Genomic DNA, 18,690 nt, shown 5'->3' on the forward strand with positions numbered 1-18,690 from the left:
TTGAAAACATGTGGCCTATTTTCTCTGACCTTGATTTAGTTAAGCGAAAAATCAAAACAAAGAGATAATAAAACATAACCCGTATGTTTGGAAACGAAGAAACACTTGCCTATAGGTATCCCTACTGTGTGCCTAACAGGTACACAAATTCCACACATCCACGCTACCCAAACCGCCCTCCTGCTCTTCCCCATCTTTGTCACCGACACGATGTCCACCTCGATGTCTAAGGCATCATTTCCGGTCCCACTGACCGTGCCTTAGTTCAGGCCATCACCAATGATGTCATTTTCTCTGTAACTAGACTCTTCTCTTTCAGGTTCATGATTCTCCTACCTGCCACAATATTCTTTCTAAAAGTTTGGTTTAATCACATAAAGTCTTCATTTAAAAAGTTTTAAAAGGCCTCAATACCAACAGGATAAAATCCAAACTCCATGACATGACATTCGAAGATCCTTGCATAGAGTCTCTTCCATCTTTATTTCCTCCCAAGCTCTGGTGCACCTTTGTGTGCCAGCTTTGCTCTCTGAACACCCCTTCTGTCTATCTCCTCCTTGCCATCTCTTCCTTACCTTTGCACGTAGGAATCTCCCTACCTGGAATGTCCTCTCTCATTGCATACCCACCTGACCATTTCCTGTGTATCCTGGAAGACACAGCTCAAGCATCACCTTCCTTGAGATGCCTTGCCTGGTCAATCCTGATAGTGTTATTCACTTCTTTACTTTCTACCCTAGAATTATTGTGTGTGTTTTTTACTTCAGTTTTGTAAATTAGCTATTTAAATGCCTACGTATGGTATTAGACCATAAACTACATGCATGCAGGAATTTTTTTCTCAGCTTTTTAAATTCTTCGCACTTATATAGGCAGGGCTCAAAAAATTGAATTCCTGAATAAAATTAGAATTAGTAGGATAGTTTAAACGTATTTACTGAAAGAAGCAAGGTCAGTCAACAGATTGGCAGTGAGCAGGGAGAGCAATGGTATGAAAAGGAGATGGAAGAACACGTAAAGAATATCAGACAGCACATTTGGAGTCATCGTCCTAAAACCTTTTAGCGTCTTGAAGAAAGGAATGAAAGGTAGAGTTGTACAGTTTTATCTGCACAACTCAAGAGGGTGCCATACACGTCTAGTCAAGGATGCGATTGTGTCGTGCAGTGCAATCCTGAGTGGTCGCATACGGTTTCCTTGATCAAATGAATCACATCCTTAGGACACAGGAAATAATTGTTATTTATTACAACCATTGGGAGTCATTAAGAAAAAGATTACATTTTGCCTACTCTAAATAGTGAGAGAAGCATGTAACACCTTTCAGAAACCTTCCCATCAAAAACAAATAGGTTAGATACCTAATGTAGCAAGTTTTAATTATGTGGAACAAAACCACAATTAAGCCAGATAAATGAGCCATTGTAGTGGGTTGAAAACCATATCCACCTGTGGCATAATTGACAAAGTTTGCTTAAGGTTTACACTTGAATATTATGATTTGCAGTCAAATAAATTCAGACCAAATAATTTAGACAATAAATTTATATACTTGTGTTACCCAGTTTATTAAATAATAGGTACCCAGAAGCCCCAGGACTGAGCCTCACATGGGAATAATTAGAATTCACTGACTTGAACTAATGGCTTTATCTGCTTCCAAGTCTCATGCTAGTTTGCAGACTCTCATTTCATACCCAGAACACCATTTGGTTGCCGACAGTATAAACCAAACACAGTCATGACAATTTTTTCTGGCAAGCAGCTAGAAAGATAATAAACTCTGCAAATTTCACCTGCAAATGCTTTTTTAAAGCAATGAGTCTTGTTCACTGCCTACATTCGGGAAATCATGTTTCCCTGCCCAAGCTGAAATTCCTGGGCCTGAATATGTTCTCCACCCACTTCCTGTACCCCTTCCCTGTCACTGGATGTGTTCTTCAAAGCAACTTTTCACATAAGGATAGCCACTGGCTTGTTGCAAACCACCTATTTTATCTGTTTTAATGTCTCTTTTCTACAGATCCTCCTGCCGTAGAACCAGCGTTCCTGGAAATCCGGCAGGGACAAGACCGAAGTGTCACAATGAGCTGTCGGGTCCTGAGAGCCTATCCGATACGGGTGCTGACCTATGAGTGGCGCTTGGGCAACAGATTATTACGGACGGGCCAGTTCGACTCCCAGGAGTACACAGAATACCCGGTGAAGAGTCTTTCCAACGAAAACTATGGGGTTTATAATTGTAGCATAATCAATGAAGCTGGAGCTGGGAGATGCAGCTTTCTTGTTACAGGTAAGATTACAAATATTTCGCATTATATGTATTTTTTAGATGAGGGATCGTAGGCTTACGTCAACACATGAAAGCATTTTGCAAATCCGTGGCGCGTACTATGAGGCGGTTGAGGCCTCTAGTTAGAGCCTCTACTCCTTTATTTTCAGGGCAAGTCTGTTTTAGTAGTTAAGATAGTTTATTATGTCAATATAAGGATATTAGTTGTGCCACAAGATAGTTTATGTGCCTATAAAACTAGACAGAAGTTTATGTGAATTCAAGTAGATTTGGTGATGAGGTTGTATTAATTCTTAGGTACTTATTTAAATTATTTTTATAATCTGTATACTAAAGTAAATTTACTAAAGTAAATCTGTGTTATTTTTGAGCTAGGGTTAGGCACACATTAAAAGGATATATTATTTATTATTATTATTATTTTGTTCTAGGTAAAGTTAGTTGTAATAGAGTGTTTATACTAGTAAAACAAGAAATTGGACATTGTATATTATCTGAAAAGCAATCCTATAAATTATAATTAAAATGTTTCAGACAATTAAAACTTGTTCATTGGTAATATAATTCTTATTAACCAGTTCTTACTCATCAGAGAACTCTTGAAATATGAATTGCCTTGAGATGTTTTTGCTTTCTGAAATATAATATTAAATAGATAAAATATAATTGAGTAACCAAGATGCCCTCTCTTCTGGATCTTGCCACCTCTTGGTTTCACATCCCTCTTATTAGCATTCAGTTGAACTTAAAGCTTTTCTACTTTGATTCTTCTAAGTAGAAAATCAAAAGTCCCTAGGACAATACTACTTACATGGCGATCTAACTGCTAATTTTTGTCCTTGGAAATATTTACAAGAGAAAGAGAATGTAGTCTATTACTTTATAGGGTAATTTAAATGGCATGATGTACTTTCATTCCTTGTTTATATATTATTTTCCCAAACTAAGAAGAATCCTTCAAAGGCAATTGTTTTTCACATATCGGTACAAATGGAGCACCTTACTTGCTTTCATGAACCCCCCAAAACAAAAATACTCCGGAAAATTACATCTCTTTCTTCAACCTTTTTGGCCTTATACACATTCTAATTTTCTTTGGTGACACTGTTTTCTAACTTCAAGCTAGTTTAGACTGTGCTGTCTCTGCAAGATTTTCATTTGCTCTCTATTATGTGATCCAAATCCTATTTTTTGAACTAGAAGACAAGCTGAGACTTGAAGAAACACTAGCTCTATTTTCCCATTCCAGATCCATGGGGTGCAATGAGTAGATTTCGATAGCTGCAGAAAGGAATAAACCTGTTATGGATTGCCCCATAGAGGGAGAGGAAATAGTCCCAAGCATTAATTTGTTCCCAGTGTGCACTTTTCAATCTTCTGGTCAACCTCATTGTTTCAAGATCTCCACATACACTCTAATACAGTTTTGAAGAAGAGAAAAGGAAATGACTGAATTCCAAATACAGTATAATCCAGGAAAATATATAAAGAAATGAGTAAAACTCCAAGTAACTATGATTTAAACAGGATGGAAAATTATTTCACACAAGTTAAGGCCTTGAAGTATCATTTCAGAAAATAACATAATGGCTCTGTTCCACAAAGTCCTCAGGGATTCAGGCTTCTTCCATCTTATTGCTCAACCATCATCAATAGATGGCGCATCTCATAGCCCTAATGGCTACCTAAATTCCTGACATTACTTCTACATTTCAGCATATTCCCTCTTTTTAAGGATACTTCTCAATAGTTTTAGATACTCTTTCTACTTGCATCTCATTGGAGATAACTTAATCATATTGCTGTACCTGCAATAAAGGCTATGGGTATAGATTTTATTCTAGAAAGATTAAATCACACTTTCTCACATATATTTTAAATTGCCTTTATTGAAAATATTGCAATGAAATTAAATTGAGATTGTCAAGGAAAATCTAGGATCTCTGGTTTTATCTCTGTAATACTTAATACCATTACTGACAGTCAGAACCACTTTTCAGGGTCTTAGAGTAATTAAAAAAGACAAGAATAGGTTTAATCATAGACTCAAGAGATTTTGTTGATAAGCAACAGATTTGAGGGTACTATGTTAGTTATTTATTACTGTATAGTCAGTTACTACAAACTTAGCATCTTAAAACAGCACACTTATTATCTCACAATTTCTGTGTCAGGAGTCCAGGCTTAGCTAGAATCTCTGTTCTGAGTCTCACAAGGCTGCAATCAAAGTGTTGGCTGGGATGTTCTTTTCTGGGCGCTCAACGTCGGATAAGAAGTTGAATCACTTTCAAGCTTTTTCAGGTTATTGAAGGAATTAACTTCCTTATGGTTATATGACAAAGGGCCCTAGAATTTTGTTGTTTGTTGACTGAAGGCCACTTCTATGTCCTGGAAGATGTCTGCAGGTCCTAGAGATCGCCTGTAATTCCTTGTCATGTGGGCCTATTCCAACATGGCTGCTTACTTCATCAAGCCGACAAGTAGGATCTCTAACTCTAGTCTACTAAGGTGGAATCTTATACAACGTAATTCCTGAAGTAGCATTCCATCACAGTTTCCTCTCACCCTCAATGGGGGAGAATTACACACAAAGACACAAAAACTGTAGGTAGGAATCACTGGGAGTCATCTTTGGGTCTGTCTGCCACAAGTAACAGCATATCCTGCCACTAGAAGTACTTTTAAAATACAGCCTACATAGGAAGGAAACTACTTTATCTATGGCAATATTTAAAGAAATTCTTCATAGTTTAATCCCTTTCAATAAACATGGCAAATAGGGTTTTACCAAGCAAAAATTTGCCTATGACTGTTACTTTCACCTTTAGTTTGGAAAAATTTGTGCTAGGATTGTGCATCCTGTACTTTCCTTTTGGTATACTACAATATTCAGATTGACACATTGGAACTCCTATTTTCTCCATGTTCAGCACCAGCAGATCAGACATATAAGCAAATTAGACAGATCCTAGAGAAGAAATAAGGCAAGAGTGAGACATTTTTTATGAAAGGGAGTATATGTTATCACCCAGTGAATATAAAGAAATTCAGAAAGACTGAGAGCTGTAATATTGCCTCAGACAGGTTGTTGGAGGACTCTAGCATTGCTTAGTCCTGAGGAACAGAAAGGAAAAATAACAACCAAATCACGTTTGACTCCAAATCAGAATGTTTTCTAATGTCAGATTGAATTGTATGATGACCAGATAGAAAATGTATTTTATTCTTTGGCAATGCATATGTTTGTGCTGTTCAGCTAGATACTTGTTACTTATGAACATCTAAAAATCAATTACATAAGATTGTAGAAAAATCATTAACAACTCTCCGAAGTAAGAGTAAATGAACTGATTGAAAAATAATATCTAGTAAAATTCCCTGTGCTAACTCTAAAAGACAAGAAACTTCGATGTCAAGTCAAATATTTTTCTGGGCCAGAATTCTATGAAATTTATTAGAATTTTATTTGTGATGATAACAGGTAGACCAGTGGATCCCAGTGTTTCAGCCAGCTTATGAATTGCAATAGTATTAAAAAAAATAGAGAGCAGAAAATGTATAATACGTCCTAACAACTCTTAATGTATAGCATTCCATGGTGTACAAAGTGATTGAATTTCCATTCTTTTCATCTCAAACAATCCTGCTGTGTGTGTACAAGAGGTGGTATCGCCTTCCTTTGACAAATAAGCTAACAGAGGCTCAAGAAGCCAAAAATAAAATGTGTGTCTTCTGATTGTAAATTCAAGCTCTTTTTGACAAACTTCAGTGAGGTTTTGTTAGTGGTGCTAAGGGAAATTTTGGATAATTAAGCTAGATAAAATGTAAGTGAGTCCATGCTGAACCTGAAAAAGTAGAAATAAAAATGTAAATATTAATTAAGGAAGTTAATACTATCACTTAGCAAAAATTTTACCAAAATATTTACTTTAATATTGGATCTAATTTATACAATATTTTAGATAAATTTTATTTTTCTCTAGTAAACATTTCATGAGTAATCCGTATTTTATATTGTACTTAAAGCAAAACTTCCATTAAAATTTTCATTGTAGGGGCCGGCCCTGTGGCTTAGCGGTTAAGTGCGCGCACTCCGCTACTGGCAGCCCGGGTTTGGATCCCGCGCGTGCACCGACGCTCTGCTTCTCTGGCCATGCTGAGGCCACGACCCACATACAGCAACTAGAAGGATGTGCAACTATGACATACAACTATCTACTGGGGCTTTGAGGAGAAAAAGGAGGAGGATTGGCAATAGATGTTAGCTCAGAGCCGATCTTCCTCAGCAAAAAGAGGAGGATTAGCATGGATGTTAGCTCGGGGCTGATCTTCCTCACCAAAAAAAAAAAAAACATTTTCATTCTAGTCGCAGAAGTTTGATGCCTTCTTAATTCTCTGCATTACTCATTTTCTTCGTTATAAAATCATGTAATTCCTCCAGTGAAAGATTCCGAGCAGTGTGGCTATCAAAAGTCTATTCGTGGACTCTTAAAAATAAAGCATTGCAATGTAAAAGTTCAATTTAAAGTAGATTTCAAGCACTTATATTTCATTAACTACAGACAGTTTAAAATGTATACAAACTAAGAAAATCATGGTTTTTATATGATATACTAATTTCTGAATAACACACTATGGGCTCTAGTACAAGAGAGAACAAGAAAGTTCAAGTGTAAATGCTTTTTTTAGAGTCTAAAGAATGTTGTAAGGATGAAAATTGATTGAATTTAGTAAAATTAAAGTAGATTTGAAAAGTTAAACATCAAAGTCAGAAAATTTGGCCCCTGGCAGAGGGAGGAAAACATAACTGATAGTTGGACCCAGGAGGTAAAGTTGAGCTCAGGGTGACCACATCTCGGAACCAGGAAAGAAGAGACGTAGACATCTAGATACAACCAGAAGCAGGATATGAGACTCAAAACTAGGGATGACTCGTGCTGTGGACTGAATTGTGTTCCTCAAAAATTCATATGTTGAAGCCCTCCCTCCCCCACGTGATAGTATTTGGGGATGGGGCCTTTGGGAGATAGTTGGGTTTAGATGAGGTCATGAGGGTGGGGTCCTCATGATGGGATTTGTGCCCTTATAGGAAGAGACACCAGAGATTTTGCTCTCTTACTCTTTCGTGCCACATGAAAACACATTGAGAATGTGGCCGCCTGCAAGTCAGGAAGAGAGCTCTTACCAGGAACTGGCTATGCTGGCGCCCTGATCTTGGGCTTCCATCCTCCAGAACTGGGAGAAAATAAATTGCTGTTGTTTAAGGCACCCAGGTTATGGTATTTTGTGATGGCAGCCTGAGCAGACTAATATAGCCAGTCACAATAATAAGTGCAACTATGTCATAAATCACAGCATCAAATTATAGCAGGGAGCAAAAAATGCAAACTCTCCTTGTCCAGATGGAACTCTTCTGGATAATTTGTTGTGGGTGTGGCTGTCTTTCATTCTTGGTAACTACATAAAGATGGTTCTTCAATGCCTGAAAGATGTTAACAACGTCTAACAGTTCAGCCTTGTTAAGCCATTTAACTCCCTGTGGCCTTAGCTGCTTTATCTGTAGAACAGGAGATGATAAATCTGCTTCCCGTGGAAGGTAATTTTAGGAGTGTCAAATAAGCTAAACAATGCGATAGTATTTTAAAAGCAGAAGAGTGTGATCATGTAAACGTAAGATGGGTGGAGTTCCAGATTTGGCCACAGGTAAGCTAACCCTTTTTGCTTTCCATCTTGGAAACACACTAGTGAAAATGCCACACAAAAAAAGAAAAGGGAGGATGACCAATCGCAGAGAAGTTGTCAGTAATCAGTACCTACTTGAGCTGTGGTCAGGAGACAGAAGTGTGGTGAGACCATTAGGCTGGAGTAGCAGAAGCCAGTGACCACCTTCTGTGGCTGGCCTGAGAGAGGACTTCGTGTTGTAGGTGAGTTTTTCCCCCTCCGTGTATATTCTGGGTGGGTTATTACCTGACATTGCTGTGGGGCAGGAAAGCAGCGGCTCTAACTGGGATCAGCAGGGGAAAATTGAGGGAGAACCAGAGCCTGGCTGGGGTAGACAGTGCACAGCAATGAGGGCAGTGGGGGGGCTCCTGGCATTCCTTCTTTTCCCCCCCAACCTCTTCAAGCAGACAACTCCCAAGAGACATGCTACTCTGTGATAAGAGCAGTACATGGGGTTGAGCTATTGGAAGCCAGGGATACTGGAGGGAGAACTCCCTGAAGAGAGGAGAGGGATGGGAAGATAGAGAATAACGGAACTGTCACTGAAGCCTGTCCTGAAGCGCCTCTCCCTTTCCCTAGAGGAGCCCCAGCCGTAGCCGAGGCTGTCTCACTCCCGCGGGTGATGTCCGACAAGGCACTTGGGGGCTCACAGGACTAAACATGCAAAGCCATGAACAAAACTATTGTATTCAACCATAAAAGTACACAAACTCTGTGAGGTGACGGTTTTCAGGAGTGGAAAATAGGCAACATAGAACCGCAATGCCTGTGAGGAGGAAGACTCATGAGGGAAGCCCTGTTCTCAGTCCTCCTCTCTGTCTGGGCACATTTGCTGTGCACGAGCATAGCGAGCTGCAATGCAAGCAGAGCATGAGTTCCTGCAGAGCTGAGGAAAGACATATTCAAGTTTGGGGCAGTGCAAGGTACTATCTACAGGGCAGAGCACAGGGGCAGAAAGCACTGTGTAGAGGAAGGCTCATAGGAGTTTGTGTGGATCCCATACGAGTCCTTACTGAGGACTGGGCTGCACAGACAAGGTAAAGCTTAGCATTTGCTGCTCTTTGGGGTTCAGAGCAGAAAAGTGATCATAGAGTTCAAGCAGTGCTGGAGGAAGCTAGAATTCTCAGCTCAGTGGAAAAGGATATACCTCTTTAAAGTTCCAAATACCGTGGTGAGATATCAGAATGATTAAGCCTTAGGAATTGGACCATGCTTGATTGTAAAGGCCTGTTCTAGATACTCCCTAACTAAGGCTAACACCCAGCCCTGATAGGATTCACGGGGAGACAGAATCTGAAAGTTGAGTCCCACCAAGTTGGAAGAGCTTGGGAAAAACCCTAAGTTCTCCATAGATCTTACCCTAATAAAAGCTAGCATACAAAATTGTAGTGTGGTCAGCAGGTAACTGAATTACCTTCTAGAATAAGCATCAGCACTCTTCAGAGGAAGAGAGAATAGTCCAGTTATCTATAATATGTTATATAATATTGTATACATTACTAATAATGTAATAATGTAGTAATAGTAGTTACTATAATATATTACTACTAATGTTCAGTAAACAGTAAAAATTACCTAACATGCAAAGAAAACAGGAAAATGTTACCCTTAGTCAAGAATAACAGTGGTCTATTAAAAACTAACCCTGAGAGAGCCCAGATATTGCATATGGCAAAAAAATAGCTATTATAAATAATTTCAAAGTATTAAAGGAAAATATGTTCAAAGATTTAAAGACAAATGCAGTGTTTATGAGCAAATAGATAAGAAATTTCAGCAGAGGAAAATGCTAAAAAAGAACCAAATGCAAATTCTGTAACTAAAACTGTATAATAACTGAAATGGAAAGTTTCCTAGATGAGCTTAACAGCATATTGGAAATGGTAGAAGGGTCAGTGAAACTGAAGACAAGTTGAAAGAGCTGATACAATCTGATAGGTAGAAAAAATATCGACAACTAAAGAAAAGAGACCTAAGGAATTGAGGATGACATAAAATGGTCTAAAATAAGTGCAATTGAAGTTCTAGAAGAAAAGAATGAAAATGGGACCAAAAAAAGGTTTTTCAAACCCACAAATTCAAGCATATCATGATACACAAAAGAAAAAAAATTACAAAGAGAACTACACCTAGGCACACTATAATCCAACTTTGGAAAACCAAAAGAGGAGAAAATTTTCAAAGCAGCCAGAATAAAAATGATATTCTGATGATATGCATGACAATTGCCTTCTCATTGGACACAACGTGGGCTAGAAAACAGTGCAGCAACATCTTGAAATCTTGAAACATCTTTAAAATACTCTCAGAATATAATTTTATACCCAGCAAAAATATACTTTAAAAAATAGGGTCAAGGGGGCCCAGTCCAGTCGCGTAGTGTAAGTTCACGTGCTCCGCTTCAGCGGGCCTGGGGTTCGCAGGTTCGCATCCCAGGTGCGGAATGCACAGCTTGCCAAGCCATGCTGTGGCAGGCGTCCCACATATAAAGTGGAGGAAGATGGGCACAGATGTTAGCTCAGGGCCAATTTCCTCAGCAAAAAGAGGAGGATTGGCAACAGATGTGAGCTCAGGGCTAATCTTCCTCATCAAAAAAATAAATAAATAAAAATTAAAAATAAGGTCAAATAAGTATATTTTTCTGAAAAATGAAAGAGAATTAGTAGTCAGCAAAACTGAACCACAAAATGTGCTAGAGAGCATTCTTTGTACTGAATGGAAAGGTTATCAGTGGAAACCAGGATATGTAAAAAGAAATAATCTTTTCTCCTAGGTTTTCTTCTGGGCGTTTATGATTTCAGATCTTACATTCAAATCTTTAATCCATTTTAAGTTAGTTTTTGTGTATGGTGAACGATGAGGCTCCAATTTCATTCTTTTGCATGTGGATATCCAGTTTTCTCAACACTATTTATTAAAGAGACTATCCTTTCCTCACTGTGTATTCTTGACACCCTGACAAAGATCAGTTGACCATATATGAGTGAGTTTATTTCAGGGCTCTTAACACATACACTCACACACACACACAGAAACACAAGGAAATTTTGGAGGTGATGGATATGTTTGTTTCCTGGATTGTGGTGATGGTAACATGAGGTATGCATTTGTCCAAACTTACCAAATTGTATATATTATGTGCAGTTTTTTGTATACCAATTATACCTCAATAAAGCTGAGGAAAAAAAATGTAATGGAGAGGATCATATCCAGTAAATAAGTGAGTAAAGATAAAAGACTATGTTTCTTTTTTTCTTGTAATTTCCCTAATAAACAGCTGTACAATGGTCAGCAAATTACAGCTTGGGGACCAGCCAACTGTTTTGGTAAATAAAGGTTAATTGGAACATAGCCTTCTCCATTTGTTTATGTGTTGTCTATGGCTGCCTTCGTGCTATGATAGGAGAGGTGAGTAGTTCTAACAGCAACCAGATGGCTCCTAAGCCTCAGGTATTTACTATCTAGCCATTTAAGGAAACGTCTGCCCATCTTTGGCTTGAAGCAAAATAATAGCATTGTAAGTTAGGGTTTATAAAATATTTGGAACTAAAGTATCACAACAATAGCACAAATAATGAGATTAATTTGGATTATACTGTTGTAAACTTATAACATTTGTGAAGTGGGAAGTGAGAAGTGACTAGGGACCTCAGGGAAGCATGAGTGTGAAGTGTGATATATTATGTGATACAACATTAACTTTAAATAGAATAAGTAAGTTAAACTTGAATAATTACAGCCATGCAGAAACTTGTAAAAAGTTTTTTAAAAAGTGGTGCATTAAAGGAACTAAAATATATTTGAATTTACTCAAAATATCATGGGAAAAGAGCAACAGATGATCAAAAAAATACTGAAAGGACAAAGAAAATAAAAAGGAAGATGGTAAACTTTAACCCAATTATCTCAATAATCACATAAAACATAAATGAACTTAACACTCCAGTTAGTTGTCAGAAATCAGAGGACTGGATTAAAAAAAAAAAAAAAAGCAAGCTATCTACAGGATACACAGTGCTGTCTACAAGAAACATATGTTAAATGCAAAGATGCAAAGAGACTGAAAGGGGAAGAATGGAGGAATGCATAACATGCAAACAGCAGACATAAGAAAACTGACACGGCTGTATTATTAATGGGCAAAGTAGACTTCAAGACAGAAAAATTGTAAGAGTTAAAGAGGGACATTTAATAATAATAAAAGAGGAATTTATAGAGAAGACATAACAGTTTTAAGTATGTGTCTCTAATAAAAGAGCTTCAAAATATAAATAAAAAGTACCAGGAGAAATGGACTATTCCATAATTATAGCTGAAGGGTTTAACATCTATGAATAATTGACAGAAGATGTACCCAGAAAATCATTAATATTTTAGAAGATCTGAACTATGCTATCAATAATTAAACTAATCGATATTTATAGATCATTTCACTCAAAGTTGTAAACCATGCATTGTTTCATGTGCACATGGAATGCTCACCGAGATAGATGATATGGTGATCAAACATTTTCCTTCTAAGATTGGGAGTGAGACAAAAATACCTACTCTCACCAATCACAAATATTGTACCGCAGGTTCTTACCGCTGCAATCACACGAGAAAAGTCAATAAAATGCAAAAAATTGGAAAGGAAGAAGTAAAACTACTTCTATTCACAGATAATATGGTTGTTTTTATAGACAATCCTAAGAAAATCTACTTGAATTGATAAGACAATTTAGCAATAGCATAGGATACAAAATCAGTATGTAAAATCAATCGTATTTCTGACACTAGCTAAAGAAGTTTGAAATTGAAATGTAAAAAATACCATTTCCAATGACATCAAAATGTGAATAAATTTAATAAAATGTGTACAAGACAAACTGAAAAATATGAAAAATTGCTGAGGAAAATGAAAAAAGACCTAAATAAATGGAGAAATATACCATGTTCATGGATTGGAAGAATCAATATTGTTTTGATGTTCATTCTGTCCAAATCGGTCTATAGATTCAATACAATCCTGACAAAACTCCCAGCATGGTTTTTCTTTGTTTGTTTGTCGAAATTGAAAAGCTTACTCTAGATTTTATTTGGAAAGCTAAGGTCCAACAATAGTTAGAGCTATGTTAGAGGATGGGGGGAGAAAAAAGTTGGAGGACTCATACTACCTGATTTCAAGGCTTACTGTAAAGCCACAGTAATCAAGATAGTGTGGTTTTTGTATAAAGATAAATACATGGATCAATAAGACAGGACAGAGAATCCAGAATAGACCTCTATGGTCAATTGAGGTTTTCAAAATCACCAGCATAATCCATTGAGGAAATGGTAGTCTTCTGAATAAATTGTACTAGAACAACTGAATATCCATTTAAAAAATGAACCTTATACAATACCTCACACTACTCACAAGATTAATTTAAAATTGATCGTAGATGTAAATATAAGAAGCTAAAACTGTAAAATTCTAGAAGAAAACACAGGAGAAAATTTATGCAAATTTGGAATAAGCAAAGATTTCTTAGTAAACAAATCAAAGCACCACTTATTAAAAAATAATACATCAGATGTCATTAAAACTATAATGTTTCTGCTCTTCAAAAAACATAATTAAGAAATGAAAAGGCGGGCTGGCCTGGCGGCTTAGCGGTTAAGTGCGTGCGCTCTGCTACTGGCGGCCCGGGTTCGGATCCCGGGCGTGCACCAACACACCAGTTCTCTGGCCATGCTGAGGCTGCGTCCCACATACAGCAACTAGAAGGATGTGCAGCCATGACGTACAACTATCTACTGGGGCTTTGGGGAAGAAAAAAAAGAGGAGGACTGGCAATAGATGTTAGCTCAGAGCCAGTCTTCCTCAGCAAAAAGAGGAGGATTAGCACAGATGTTAGCTCAGGGCTGATCTCCTTCACAAAAAAAAAAAAAAAAAAAAGGCAAGCCACAGACTGAAAGAAAATATTTGAAATACATGAATGTAACGAAGGGCTCATATCCAGAGTATACAAATAGTTCTTAAAACTCAATAATAATTCGAAGTCCAATTAAAAATTGGCAAAAGACAAATAGGCATTGCACAAAAGAGACATCGCACAATTGCCCAATAATTGTATAAAAACTGGTCACCATCATTAGTTACCAGAGAAGTGAAATTGAAACCACAATGAGATGACACTACACATACATTATAATGGCTAAAGTTGAAAAGACTGACAATACCAAGTATTAGTGAGGATATAGAGTAACTGAAACTATCACTCACGGCTTCTGGGAGTGTAAAATGGGATTACTTTTTTAAAACAGCTTGTCAGTCTTTCATCAACTTAGACATGCACTTATCAAATGACCTGGCAGTTCCACTCCTAGATGATTACCCAACAGAAATGAAAGCATTTGTCTATACAAAGACTTATGCACAAACTTTATTAGTAGCTTTATTTGTAATAGCCTCTGACTAGAAACAACCCAAATATCCATCAACGGGTAAATGGATAAACAACTTGTGATCTCCTCGTAAAATAGAATTTTACTCAATCATAAAAATGCAAAGAACTACTGATACACACAATACTATCCATGGATGAATGGATTTTAAAAACAATATGTTGAGTGAACAGAACTAGACACAGAAAATGCATACTTTATGATTCCATTCATATGAATTTCCTGATCAGGCAAAACTAATATTTAGTAATAGAAATTAGATTCTTGTTTAGCTGGGGCTGAGGGTGGAGTTGATTAATTACAAAGGGGCAGGAGGTAACTTTCAGCAGTGATGGAAATCTCCTATGTTTTGATTGGGGTGGTGATTACATTGTAAAATATATGTATATATATTTCTAAACTCATCAAAATCATCACTTAAAATGTGTGTATTTTATTGTATGTAAGTTATACCTCAATAAAGTATTACTGAATAAGTGGATGATATTTGCCAATTAAGATAGAGTTGGGAATAGGAAGTGTTTCATAATATGAATGGCATTTGTTCTATTTAATGTTATCGTGTATATAATTTTTCTAATCCATATTGTGTTAACATCTTCAAGGTAATTTTTTAAAATTGATTGCTCCTCAAGACTCCCTTGTTCCTTTTTCCTCCACTAACTTCTAAATTACTTTCCTTTAGATGGAGACACTAAACTGGTTGTCTTCACATCCCCTCCCCATGATAGCCACTATCATCTTTTCTCAATTGCATCCCTTCCTTTTGGAGATAGTGACTGTTACATTAAGAATATAGAATGACCTAATATGTTGGTAACAAAGGTCATGTATACAAGTTAAATCAGAAAGATGTGAACCAGGTTTTGGAGGATTACCATTTTGTAAGCGGGACTGTCTCTAGTGGGTAATAAAGGGAGGACAGAGAGATCAGCATAATGAGGTTGGCCATAGGATTCCCAAACTCACCGCTGCCTCCTATTGTTTTGAGTAGGCATTAGATCCAGTCAGTGGAGGATAAGAAGCAGTCTGAACACAAAGAGTTTCTCCTGAGAGAAAAGAACCTTCATAATATTCACTGACACCGGAGGAGAATAAAACAAAGAAACCCCAATGTAGAAATGCACACATGTGTATGTGAATATTATGTGTTTAGTATTTCTATTCTTTTCTTAAGGGTCTGTTTAGCACTTATTATGGTTGGATTTTTCAGTAGACGTTGGCTGGTAATAAAATGAGTCAGTGAAAGAATCAAAGGACTTTTAGTTCAGTGGGATCAGAGCCACGTCCCAAACCTCCAAGTGTCTGTTTCAGCACCTGGCCTCTCCCATCACCCTGAAGGGGTGGTTAATGGATGAGAACAGTGCAAAACTTGTTCCAAAGGCATGCCGCAAACCAGACTTAAAGTGGTCAGGAGAGAGATTCCACAGACAATGGCCCACAACCTGACCCATCATCTTTTCTCAAGGGAAATTTTGTAACAGAGTCATAAGTTGAGAAAGTTAATAGAGGTTTTCTTTTTATAAATTATTCTTGGGTTTCAGACTAGAGGATATAGCCAAAGTCTAATAATTTCACATTACTTAAGTGAGCATTACTTAAGAAATCACCTTCTTTCATCATTTTAATGAATTTTTTCTATTTCTAAAGAACTCAACAAAATGACAGTTACTGGAAGCCTCAGGATCTAACTGCAGGCACATGCCGGCTTTGCCGTCAGATTCCGAGCAGTGCTTCTTAGCAGTATGATAGGAACAGTTATTTGTGCTCTCATCTTTTTCTTGTGCTAGGAGTCATATTCACAGCTCTTTTGGTTATTTTTAGAGAGTCACAGTGATTCAGTTTCAATAACTAGTTTTCTTTATTCACGTCTAAATCCACTTTATTAATTCAAGTTATATGTTTTGGAGAAAATAAATGTTCCTAGAAGGTAAACAGCATACCTTCTGGGCTCCTGTCCAGCTCACTTGAACACCTCCTGCTCTCTGCCTAAATGATAGCACATTCATATTCAGCAATGGACCACCCACATGTGCAGCAACAGCACTTGCCAAGAAGTTAATGTGGCCTATAAGTGCACCGTTGAACATTCAGTTCCCTCAGCCTGAGAGCCACTGTGTCACTTCATCCATCTGCTGCCCCTCCATGCACACATCCCAGCCAATGGTCCTTTAAATGAACACAGGCTTTTAGATGTTTTGCAACTGTTTTTAGGGAGTGTATAGCTTTAGGGAAGACTGAATACATTTATTTGCAGCTTATTATATATTCATTATTTCCTGAGTTAATTGTTTAATGAAATACATGTAGTTCTCATTCTAGAGATTTAGTCCTTTATAAATTCCTGAGTTGATAGTACTTTCAGATAATGATATAATATGGCAAATCTGGTTGAGTCTCGGGGTAAATTTAAGTTTAATTAAATTGTAGTTTAAGTTTCTTTACTTACAATGGTCAGAATAGGGAAGAAAGGATCCGTCTTAGATTAGTGGAAGAAGTGTCTTATCAGGAAATCCACTAGCTTGTACAGTATTTCTGTGTGAATTAGGAAAAAACTACCTCTTTCTTGCAGCAGATGTAGCTCCTATACCAGGGCACAAGTGGCTGCAAGAGGAATAGAGCCTAAATGTCAGCCCCCTTGTCCCTCTAGCCAGGCACGCTCAATAGTGAGCACTCATATGCAAAGATGTCAGATGTTAGAGTGAAGAGGACTTTGGACAGCGTGGGTTCAGAACATAGCTTTGTTACTCGGTAGTTGTGGGGTAAGTTGTTTAAGATCTCTAATCTTCACTTTCATTTTTTGTAAAAGGAAAATGATAAGAATATTCTCTTCCTGCAGGCGATTGAGATTTTTTTTTTGAGGAAGATTGGCCCTATGCTAACATCTGTTGCCAATCTTCCTCTTGTTTCTTTTTTCTCCCCAAAGCCCCAGTACATAGTTGTATATCAGAGTTGTAGAGTTGTGGCTCTTCTATATGGGACGCCACCTCAGCATGGCTTGATGAGTGGTGAGTAGGTCCACGCCCAGGATCTGAACTGGCGAACCCTGGGCTGCCTAAGCGGAACACGTGAACTTAACCACTACGCCACCGCGCCGACTCCAGGATTGGGAATATTAAAAACATAATGTATGCAAGTTGATTAGTCTGGTGCTTGACAGATAGCAAACACTAACAACGAAATTGCCTTAAAAAGTTATATTTTTGTCTGAGAGAGCAAGCATCAATTCTTCCTTAAGCCTAGAAAGAACTGTTTTATTCCCTAGATTAAGCTTTCTCCTAATGCTGTAGAAGCCGCAATTATAGTCTTGTCTGCGGCCAGGTGGAATACTGGCAGCCAGCTCACAGAGCCACGACAGGAAGACTGCGGTGGAAGCGTTTCATGAGAAGTTATCCATCTCCACGGACGTGTTTGTGCTATATGAAGGGAAAAGAGAAATCCTTCAGTATCTGATGTTACAAGACCGAACCAAAAATAAATTGAATGTCTACTACTACATTGTCTATGGGGTTTTCCCCTTGTTTGGACATACTGTATATCAAAATTTGTACATTGGTGTTTTTTTCACACACTGTTTCAGTTATATAATTCAGATTCATATAAAATTTCCCCACCTTGTACACAACCTCAAGGGAAAGGTGTGTTGCCTGCTCTCTGAGTGTCCCTTTTGTGGAAGCTGGAATAAGAAAGAAAGGGCAGGAAAGCCTGAAGTCATTGGCTTTGGATTCCATGTGGAAAGTCTTTTGGGGAGTCCCAGAGAAAGCGAGGGACAAGTTTTGGAAGCTGATAAAAATATGGGCCCTAGTAAAGAAGCAGAGGTTTTGGTTATTCCATATATTGTCTCATCAATACTCTCTTGCATATTTAAGGGGAATGCAGAAAGCATTTCTGCTTCCTTTCTGGACCACGTAAGAATTAGCAATCGAGTTTCTAAATAAATGATTGCTAGACACTTCAGTGATTTGATCCTCCACCAGTATTTCTTAGGATGTGGAGGGTGAGCCAGGGGAAATAGAACTGGGCAGAGAGCAAGGGTGGACTCATCGTTGCTACAAAATGGGAGATTTGTTTACAAGGAGGCACTGGCTACAAAAGAGGAAATTTGTGCTTATCCCAGGAATCGGATACGGTGTATATTTAATCTTTTTCTGTGTCTGAATCTTGTGCAATTTAATGACATCTGTGGAATTTCTTCTGCAAACCTAATATGTCTCTGCTCCCCATGCCACCATGCACATGCATATGTA

General features: G+C 37.7%; 1 protein-coding gene across 1 annotated transcript in view; it reads left to right on the forward strand.

Annotated features, from left to right (window-relative positions):
• MDGA2 (MAM domain containing glycosylphosphatidylinositol anchor 2) overlaps positions 1-18,690 on the forward strand; it is a 786,958-nt gene that overhangs the window by 658,178 nt on the left and 110,090 nt on the right. Inside the window, exon 9 of the mRNA XM_058540638.1 lies at positions 2,024-2,293. Within this exon, the coding sequence (XP_058396621.1) occupies positions 2,024-2,293 (270 nt within the window). The remainder of the gene's footprint in view (positions 1-2,023; positions 2,294-18,690) is intronic.

This window comes from Diceros bicornis, chromosome 5, assembly GCF_020826845.1.
Source record: "Diceros bicornis minor isolate mBicDic1 chromosome 5, mDicBic1.mat.cur, whole genome shotgun sequence".
NCBI classification, from domain to species: domain Eukaryota; kingdom Metazoa; phylum Chordata; class Mammalia; order Perissodactyla; family Rhinocerotidae; genus Diceros; species Diceros bicornis.